Source organism: Mus pahari, chromosome 23 (genome assembly GCF_900095145.1).
Source record: "Mus pahari chromosome 23, PAHARI_EIJ_v1.1, whole genome shotgun sequence".
Taxonomy (NCBI): domain Eukaryota; kingdom Metazoa; phylum Chordata; class Mammalia; order Rodentia; family Muridae; genus Mus; species Mus pahari.
In genome coordinates, this window is record NC_034612.1 from 12,844,812 (window position 1) to 12,854,689 (window position 9,878).

Sequence of the window (9,878 nt, forward strand, 5' to 3'; positions counted from 1 at the left end):
AGACAACTGACTGTGACCAGTGCCTTCAGTTTTGCTGTACAGCTTGCTTCAGAAGCTAAACAAAACTGAAAAAGCAATTATTGTTTCTTTTTTTTTTTTCTTTTCTTTTTTTTTTTTTTTGAAAAAGCAATTATTAAGTAGCAGAACTCAACAGTCATGCAGGAAAGGAAGTGTACTCAATACATTATTTGGCTTAATTAGTGACCAAACTCTACAAGACTGTAAGGTCAATATTACCAACTTAAATCCTTACCTTGTACGCACACATCTGGAAGGAAATGGTAGTGTATGCCCACTATCTATACATAAGATGGAAGGTGGACCCCAATAAAGGAGTCTAGTGGTTGCCTGAAGCCGTAAAAATTAGAAAAAAGCCAGATCTGACCTGCCTGAGCACCTGATCTAGGATGGAAACAACTAGGTGCCAGATCCTCCAGCCACATGAATGTGGCCACGATGGAGCACCTTATCATTAATTCAGTTGTATCATTGGGAGGTAAGTACAAAACAAGGAGAGTATAGAGACATCCCTTAATGGACGTGATGCAGCAGAGGACTGAAATTTAGATACGACTGCCTCCCATCTTCTGAGTACTTGGGGCTATGAAACCACTGGCTTTTGGAAAAAAAAAGGGGTAAGTAGGTATATGTGTGAGATGAAAAGATGATCTCAGTATGTTGGGATGGAGAAATAATATATAGACAATTCATACACACACTCCCACATATTTCATGAACTGCACCGCACCTCCATAACAACTAGAACATGGAAGAAGATTTACTATAATTAAGAGCTTAGGACCAGATGCTGGCAGCTCTGACACTCTTCAAGTCTCAGCTGGGTCCCTGAGCAGATAGGCATTTCCCTTCAGTATAGCTCTTGGCCTCAGTGGCCTGCTACCAAATCTTTATAATGAGGAGGAATAGCTTCTAATAGGCACAGAATGATCCAAAACTGTCTAAACTTCCCACCCCACCTGGTGGGTGGCGTGGATACGGCGGTAAAGACAGGTTAACAATGAAATAAAGTGAGTCCTAACAGCGGAACAGAATGCAGTTGTGTCAAATGCAATTTGAGTGAAGTGAGGATGTCCTTTAATTTCTTGAGAAAGCACAACTTTCTCCCTTGTATTTACTTGTGATTTTTTTTTTCCGCATAAATAACAATTCCAATCCAGACTAACATGAGGAAGTGTGACCTTGCTACTGTCTACCTTGCTATATGTGCAGCCAAGCTCCAAATTCTCAGAATAAACCTCCAGCCAAAGAAAACCGGAAAGAAAGAGGATCCCGAGAGATGTGACAGACAAAAGGACTAGAACTATCTACAGGAATTTCATTCCTAACAACGGAACGGGCTCCTTGATAGAGGATCGTTAGGGGCACACACAAGACATGGCAACACAGGCAGAAATAGGGTCAACCCTGAATTCAGTGAACCCTGCCTCCCAGCCATCCATGTCTCCTACCACCTGGGGTATGTCCTAGGCAACAATTTGGATCAGGAACCAGTGGTATGTGCCCTCATTAATGTTAGCACCCGTTTCTTTCTAGAGTTGGTGGTATTTTTCACTTTTATTTTTAAAGCACTGTAACCAGACAGTATTTCTTATAAATGTCCAGTGCCCAGATGTCCCACTGCGTGGAGCCCACCTCACCTGATAGGTTGACCTCTGTCAGCGAGTCTCGGGTGGTGGTGCCGACTGCAGTGAGTAGGTTGATGGACTGGTCATTGATGTGGTTGCAGTAACTGAGTTGGAGCTTAGAGAGCAGGGGCATATGGCGAATAATGAGCCGCAGGGAGACATCTGTGATGTCCAGGCCAGAGAGGCGCAGGTCTACAATGTTTCGGAGCTTGCTCCGATTGTCCATCTGACCTGTTGGGACAGATGGGAGAGAGGCAACCCATCAACCCCAACAGGGAAATAACTAACATCCTGCTGTTAATCTGTTACTCTAAAACCCCACAGTCCTGAAGTATGCCCGACGCCAAAGCCAGAATCTCATCGTTGGAAGCTTCCAAATCAGAATTTGTCTTTCTAGATTCTCCAGAGAAATCAGAATTCATAAACATGGTTGGAAGATCTGTGTTCAAGTTGTTTAGACTATACTTCATTCTAGCAGTACCAAGTCCAAGCTATTCTCTGCCTTTACCATCAAGAAAATTCAGAAAATAAGAGAGCCTAAATTTCTTCTAAAAATAATAATAGTTCAGCTGGTGCAGAAATGGCCCACTGTCCTTGTCTGTTGTGACCTCACCTTATACCTGTACCCATCTGAGGTTTGGCTGGGGGACAGGGAGGCACCCAGGCAGCTGACCCTTACACCCAAAGCAAGCTAAGAACATTCTGCTCCTTATCTTCTAGCAAAGGGCTGAGGCCAGAGAAAGCTGATGACACATTCACCTTGCGGTTTGAGGGTGGGAAAGAGCCTGACGACTCACCTGGCCTGTTGTCTGTGGGTGGAGACAGGAGATCCCGCATCTGGGCATCCTTTAGTCCTTCTACCCACTGGACATCCAGGGTCCGGAGCAATGGACAACTGGAGCTACAGAGGGCTGAGACAGCGATCCATGAGCAGCCTGACAGCACCAAGTCTCGGAGCCCTAGGAGATGAGAATCGGGTAGGAGTCAGGTGACAATCCAGGCCATCATTACTGCGAATTTGGGATCCTTTACCAAAAGCTTACCAGGCAACCGGTTGATGAGCCAACTCAGCTGCTTCTTGGAGATGTTGGTCCAGCTGAGGTCAAGGGAGACAGGCTGTCGCCGGATGATACCGCTCAGCATCAGGGGTGTGATGGACTTGCAGCGGTTCAGGTCGATGCGGGTCCACAACCGCTTATCACAGCACCTGGCCAGACAGGAAATGTCATCAGGGCCGTCTTACCTGGGGAACCCATGCCAGGCTCAGCTTAATCTTCCTGCTTGCCATCTTCGAGGAGGAAGATTAAGCCCTCTATGACTTACTTACCATCCACCCCGCCCACATGTTGGCACCTGTGTGGACAGCCACATGCTTAGATAAATGAAAGCGAGAACTCCCCATAAAATGCCTCCTGGGCTTTATTACGCCTTCTATATAAGATGCCTCGTAAAAACTCCCGTGGAGGTACTGGATGCTCCTGCTAATGACGGAAGGTCAGAAACTCAGCTCAAACTAGAATGCTGGAAAGTGACCAGCTGTAATTATTCAATATGGGCACAGTCAGTCAACTTCAGCTAAGTCTAGACAAGGAACCACACACGGTCCTTCATTTTCCATATTAGAAAAGCAAATAGGTGCCTCCTTGATCAATTCAAGCTTCCATGGACTGTTCTGACCTAGGACTCAAGCCCTCCTACACAGCGCTGCCCTTACCAGCGGTTCCAGGTCCTGCAGACCCGCATGCAGACACACAGGTCTCGGTGGCTGAGGTAGCTGAAGACTGCCATCCACACCTCCCTATGCATGACGTGGGCTGCTCCATCATCCAGGGGCAGCGAGTCAGGTGGGGGGCTGATGGGCGGTGGCCGGATCACGTGACGCTCCATCTGGATGCACTTGGGTGGGGATGCCGAGGGCGGGGGTCGGGACATAACACGAGGTGGGCTCCGTAGGCCAGGTCCCAGCGAGTGCCGCAGCTCCCGAGGTGTGCCGTTGAGCCCTTTGCTAAAGCGGTGGGGGCGCTCGCAGTGGCCCAAGGGCCTCTTGGGCTCCTCGTTCTCGCTCTCGGGCTCTGACTTGATGGGCTGCTGGCTCTCTTGGGCCAGGGTGCTCTCTGTCTTTTGGATCTCGTGGTTGAGCTCCTTGCTCAGCTCTTTGCTCAGCTCCTTGTTAGCGAGTCGCCGCTTCCGGCGCATCTTCACCTTTTTCTTCTCTTCTGGGCCTTCAGCTCCCTCAGTGCTGGGCCCAGCAGTGGGTGAGCTGGACCGAGATTGATCACTCTCCCGGGCCTTAGGAGGCGCCTCAGGCAAATCGTCCTCCGGTTCCTGCTTAAAGCGCCGAAGGGGCTTGTTGGCCAGTGACAGACGATCCTCAGAGTTCTTCCAGGACCGTCGCTGCAGGAGAGAGGGAAGGATGAGGATGGGTGGCCTGGGATTAACCAACTCAGTTTGGGGCAGTACCCATCCCAGACTTCCCAACCCTATCGTGGGATACAGCTGGGCCACCGGGAGTGCTGCATACAGCTCTGCCAGCTTAGAGTAGGCTGCAGGTACACACGGGAAGGGGAGATGGTACCTTTTTCCTGAAAAGCTTATCTTCTTTGCCAGGCTTTAGCTGTCATAGGAAGAAAGAATACAGAGCTTGCTCCTGGACTGGAGAAAAATGGTTCCCTTACACCCCCACCACCCCACAAGCCCAGTCTCTGCAGTAAGGGCCAGAAGGACATCTTCCTACAAAGCCATGTCTTTTACATCTAACAGACATTCTGATGCTTTTCCAGAGAATAACAGAAATAATGGAAGATGGTCAATCGTTCCCACCCAGCTGACCTCCCACCTGAAATAGACCAGAGATGGCAGTTGCCCATGACAGTTGCCCACTAACAGCAGTGTCATGGCTGAAGGAGCCCAGAGCTGGAGCCCAGGCAGGAGAAAACCCTAGCCAAGCCTAAGCCAGGAGCTTCCCCAGGCGCCACCTTGTGGCTACTAATGGCAAGGCCCACAGCAAAGCAGGACTACCAGGATCTTTCTTCCCAGCTGCAACTTCCCCAACCAATAGAGGCTTCTCCACCTCAGAGCTTCAAGGCCCAATGCTGGAGCCAGCAGCAATGGCCAAGAGTACTGGGGAGTGGCGACAAGGACAGCCTGGGCCTCAGGAGGGCGGGGCGTGGGAGCACCTGCTGCTGGAAGTAAGTGAGACTGGATCTCCACCAAGGGCTGAGACTGCTGCCTAGAGGGGGCCTCGGCGAGAGGTGAGAGGAGGAACCGGGGGACGTTTGAAGCGACGAGGCCTAAAGGGGGTGGGAAGAGGAGTGACTTCGCTGGCTTTTCTCTTTCTTTTGGGCCAGGCTCTCAGGATTTGGGTGACCTGCTCAGGGCAGCTCTTAAGAGGCCAGGATCCCAAGTTGTACCCATTAACTTTCCCTGGTCCCCACCCCACACCCCACACCTAAGACCAGCCACACCACCCTCTGCTTGCTACCGAGGCCTTCCCGGTTTGTACCCGCTTGCGTCCACTCAGCTCTTGGGGCTTCTCATATTTCCGCTTCCTCCTCAGGTGCACATCATCAGACTTTCGGCGGAGGATGCCGTCTGTAGGCACCTTTTTGGGGTGCTCATCTGACCTCCGACGGGGAGCCTCTTCACACTCACTCCTCCGCTTGGCAGGCTCTTGCCCTTCCTTGTTGTCCCGGTTCATCTTCTGCTCCTTGAGCAAGGAGCCAGGCAGGTTGGAGGCATACTTAAAGCCAGGGCCACGCTTTTGCTTGTAGGCCAAAAAGAGAGAACAACAATCCGACTGTATATCTTTGAACTTGCTCTTCTTCCCCAGCCCGCTGCACCCCACCTGACTGACAACTGAGGATAGGCTGGTCCTGGCAAGGCCCAACCCATCCCTTTCTGCCAACTCGACCCAACCAGGGACTTGGAGTCCGCACTCACTTTCCCGGTCTTGCCGGCATGGTTACACTTCGGACACTCCCAGCAGTTGGGAAGCTCATCATTGACCACACCCTCCGATTCCTTAATCTGCAAGGACAGGACAGGGCTCAGTGGACAAGGAAGGAAGGGTGCACAGAGGGTCCACAAGGTCACTTCAAAGCCCGGTGTACCTCGGCATTCACACCCCTCCCCAAAGCCGTGTCCATCTTGTGCCTAGCCACAAAGGAAGGACCCACCACGTGCTTGTGTTATTTACCTTAGCTGAACTCAGAGAAATAATGAAGCAATAATTACCAGGAGAGGTTGGTGTCCAAAGCCACGGATGGCACAGCACCCCTGTCCGGTGGGTGTGACAAGGAACCTTTGCTCCCTCACCCCTTGCAGCCCAGAGATATGAATGCTGGGACAGAGACGTGCCAGCACAGAGTGTGTTCTTCCTTTCTAAGGTGGAATCAGCTGCCTGAGCCAGGCAGGCACAGAGGTCACCCACAAAGCATTCCTGCCCTAGCATATCACAGGAACCGGTTCTTGGCCCAGACGCACAGAAGAACCACCTATTGCTCAGGACCCGCCCTCCTTGGCCCAAGCTCTTTTCTCCCAGAAGCCAGGTGTCAAGATCCATATTTTCTGTCTGCTGAGCTGCTTGGAACCTGCTACAGTTCTGAGGTGCTGGGTGTTCAGAGTTGCCTCAGTCAGGACACTACTTCAAATTCTTCCTGCCCTGGACTCATCAGCTGACACACAGTGCCCTAGAACTGAGGGTTCTCTAGGAATTAGGCATACCACCCATGGATCTTCTCCACTCCCTCAGCAATCTCTAAGGAGGGAACCCATCAGACCCTGAAGCGTGGGGTGGGGGCGGGGTGCCCAGAGACTCTAGGGACGTTACCTTAAGGCATCCGGGGTGGATGATCTCGTTGCAGATGGAGCATTCCATGAGCATGAGGTTAAACTTGCCTTCTTCCTCTTCCACTGTGTCCTCCTTTCCTGCCTCGCCACACACAAGGCACACGGCGGTGTGGGGCAGCACTGGCTGAGGACCCAAAAAACATGCAAGTCGTCAGGGAGTGAAGGCTGTCAGGAGTCGGAAAGCTGCCCCAGGCGAATTTATTCACCTGTTTATATACTATCAGTGTTAGGTACTCAGCAAGATCTAGGAACACAGCAATGAACAAAACAGATAAAAATCTCTGAGCTTATCTTTTAGGGGAATGAGGTAGACAAAGTGAAGAACATATTCTGTTTATACCGACAAATCTAAAAGTGTTCGCAGAGAACTAAAGCTCTTCCTACCATTATCAGAGCACAGTCCACAGCCTCAGTTCCCAAGACCTCAAGAGGACTCAGGCCACACCCACCTCCAGAAGGAGCAAGGCGTGATTTGCATTCTGCCAGAATAGTACCAAAGCATTGGTGTGTGTGTGTGTGTGTGTGTGTGTGTGTGTGTGTGTGTGTGTGTGTGTGTAGGGAATCTCACTGAGGTGCCAGGTCCTATCATTGGGCAATCAGTCAGTCACTCAGGACCACATGCATACCGAAGAAAAGATCACCAGTTCTACTTCAGGTCTTTATTTATTTCACAAAAATATCAACCCCTGAGCACACGTTTTCCACACAGGAAATATGCGCACAATATTTCCTCATTCCGGGGACCATTAACAAAGGAAAAATACATGGGACTGTTTTGTGCTCAACCAGGTTCTCCACGGAACTCACGCACGCGTGTGCGCACACACGCACACACACACACACACACACACACACTCCCCACCCCCCACAAGGTAGCCCACAGTATCTAGAAACTCATGACCTGCCTGCTTCAGTCTTTTTACAGAAACTGGTAACCGGTCTAAGCTCACATGTCTAGCTTAGAATATAACTTTTTATTTGAAAAAGTAGAAAAACAAAAACAAAAAACAAAAAACCAGCAGCTGCTGTTGTATTTTCTTGAAGTCTTAAGACCTGATTGTGTCATTTTAAACAATACAAAATAAAAAAAATAATAAAAAAACAAAACCCAATTTGCCAATTGGTACACAGGACAACATTCAAGACTAAGAGCTATTGAAACTTTCCTTCATCTTGTACTCTTTCCTGGCCAGGGAAAGGCTTTCTTATCAGAATGCTAACAATACTATCGAATGTGATTTATGTGCATATGCTTAGAGCACGCAGTCTATGGTGTGGCACATAGCATGCTGCAATCAAGGCTGTGCCCCATAGACCGCTGCAGTCTACGCTGACACCACAGTCACCAGTGTGTAATGTTACAAACATAACTGCAGGAGCAAGGCCAAGACTAACAACCTTTAATGCCACAATATGAAAAGCTGATAGTTACAATTTCAGATTCCATCTTGCAACTAACTTTAAGCTGCAGCCCCAGGGCAGTGGTGACTCATACTTAATCCCAGTACTCAGCAGGCAAGAGGCAAGCGGATCTCTGAATTCAAGGCTAGCCCGATCTAGTTCCAGGACTAGGGCTAGACACACACACACACACACACACACACACACACACAGACAACAAAAAAAAATCCCCAACCAACCAACAGTAAGTACATAAAATAAAACTAGAAGAAGCTACCAGCTGTGGGGATCTGGCTCTAAGGACCCAGCTTATCTATAGAAGCTCTTAGCCTGTCCCCCCCCCTTGCTCAACAATCTGTGGGAGGCTGGACTTTCCCTCAGCCTCCATCCAAATCAACATGTCTAACTGGTGCTATATAGAAGCAGATATGAAAACACAAGTCCTAGTGAGCCAGATACAAGAGATTTATAGAAACAAGAGAGAAGGCCATTCTTTTTCCTTACTAATTACTTTTGCTTTTGAAAATATAGATTTGGCTCTCATAAAAGCATTTGTGAACATTTTTATTTTTAAAATGAACCTAAACCATTTTTTAATTTCTCAATTGTAATTTCAAATACAGCATTAGATTAATAAGACTTTTCTTAAGACCACATTATTTGAAAATTGCTATAAATGATACACAGTAAGGCCAGGGGCCAAGTTACATCTTCGGCCTTCCTCCAATTAGTGCCTACTACACAGGAGACGTACCATCAGTTTTTTTTTTTTTGGGGGGGGGGGTTTCGGGACAGCTTCTCTGCATTGCCCTGGCTGTCCTGGAACTAACTCTGTAGACCAGGCTGGCCTTGAACTCAGAAATCCACCTGCCTCTGCCTCCCGAGTGCTGGGATTCAAGGTATGTGCCACCACGCCTGTCATGCCATCAGTTTTAACCAAAGTGCATCACAAGGACCGCAAAAATTATCTGGGATACATCTGTTCCAGGGGTAAGTTTAAGAGTCTCTGTGAGGCTGGAGATGGTAAAAGGCACCCGGAAACCCAGCGCTCAAAGGTACGTGGGTCTCAGTGAGTTCAGGCCAGCCAATGCTCTAAAGCCAGGAGTCTCAGAACAAACCCACACTTTTAAGGAACCCGTCTGTGGAAATTGCTGGTTTGGAACATAGCAGGTCCTAGACCTTGCCGCACTAGAAGTGACCCTGACAGGTAGAAAGGCAGAGGAGCCCTGTGTGGCATGCTGTCTTCTTTCTGCAGGGGCCCAGCTAGGTGGCTCCCTTCACAGCCTTGCTTGCAGGAGACTCTCGTGTCTCCTTAATTTCCCTGTTGACACGTGGCACCCTGAACTGGCTAAATGTTTTTTTCCCTCCCAAAAAATATTGCATTCTGTAGCTCAGGCTGATTTGGCAATTGCTGCATTCAGAACAGGCAGGCCTCACACTTTTGTCAATCCTCCTGCCTCAGCCTCTAACCTTTACTCCTATGTGACCCATGTGCCCTGCTCCCCTTTCCAGTACTTACGGAGTCTCCCTCCTTTAGGCTCCCTGTCTCCTTGTGGCTTCACACGCAAACACAGACATCCCCCTTGCTGCCCTACCTCATCTCCATGCCAGGATCTCTAGCCTCAGACCTTCCTCTTGCTTCCACGGGCTGTTCCCACCAAGCCTGTTCTACTCTATTCATACCAAGCTGAGTTCCCTGTCATAGATGTCTCAACCCACCCTTCTTCGCAGGCTGGCAGTTTCCTTGCTGGCCTCAGGGTCCTTTTCCTGCCTTTCCTTTTCCTTGGATTTCCTTGTCTTTGTTTTCCCAAACACCAAGGTGGCAGCTGCTTCCTCAGCCCACACCCTTCTGTACCGCGTACAATAATCACTCTCTTCATGTTGTTTGAATGTATACCTCATGTCTGATAGTTCATAACTTCAGATAAAAGATGACTTTTTAAAAATTTTTTAAAGCTAGGTCTCTTTTTTTTTTTTTTTTTT

General features: G+C 49.1%; 1 protein-coding gene across 6 annotated transcripts in view; it reads right to left on the bottom strand.

Moving 5' to 3' along the window:
- The window catches only part of Kdm2b (lysine demethylase 2B), a 121,641-nt gene that overhangs the window by 7,144 nt on the left and 104,619 nt on the right, over positions 1-9,878 (bottom strand). For 4 of the 6 annotated variants that reach the window (XM_029533595.1, XM_029533598.1, XM_029533596.1 and 1 more), the window contains 9 exons: positions 6,475-6,618; positions 5,586-5,672; positions 5,149-5,418; positions 4,823-4,936; positions 4,222-4,260; positions 3,361-4,040; positions 2,690-2,853; positions 2,444-2,605; positions 1,659-1,877 (listed from right to left, as the gene is read on the bottom strand). In XM_029533595.1, coding sequence (XP_029389455.1) covers positions 1,659-1,877; positions 2,444-2,605; positions 2,690-2,853; positions 3,361-4,040; positions 4,222-4,260; positions 4,823-4,936; positions 5,149-5,418; positions 5,586-5,672; positions 6,475-6,618 — 1,879 coding nt within the window. The remainder of the gene's footprint in view (positions 1-1,658; positions 1,878-2,443; positions 2,606-2,689; positions 2,854-3,360; positions 4,041-4,221; positions 4,261-4,822; positions 4,937-5,148; positions 5,419-5,585; positions 5,673-6,474; positions 6,619-9,878) is intronic. The other 2 variants (XM_021222574.2, XM_021222577.1) reach the window with 1 other exon arrangement.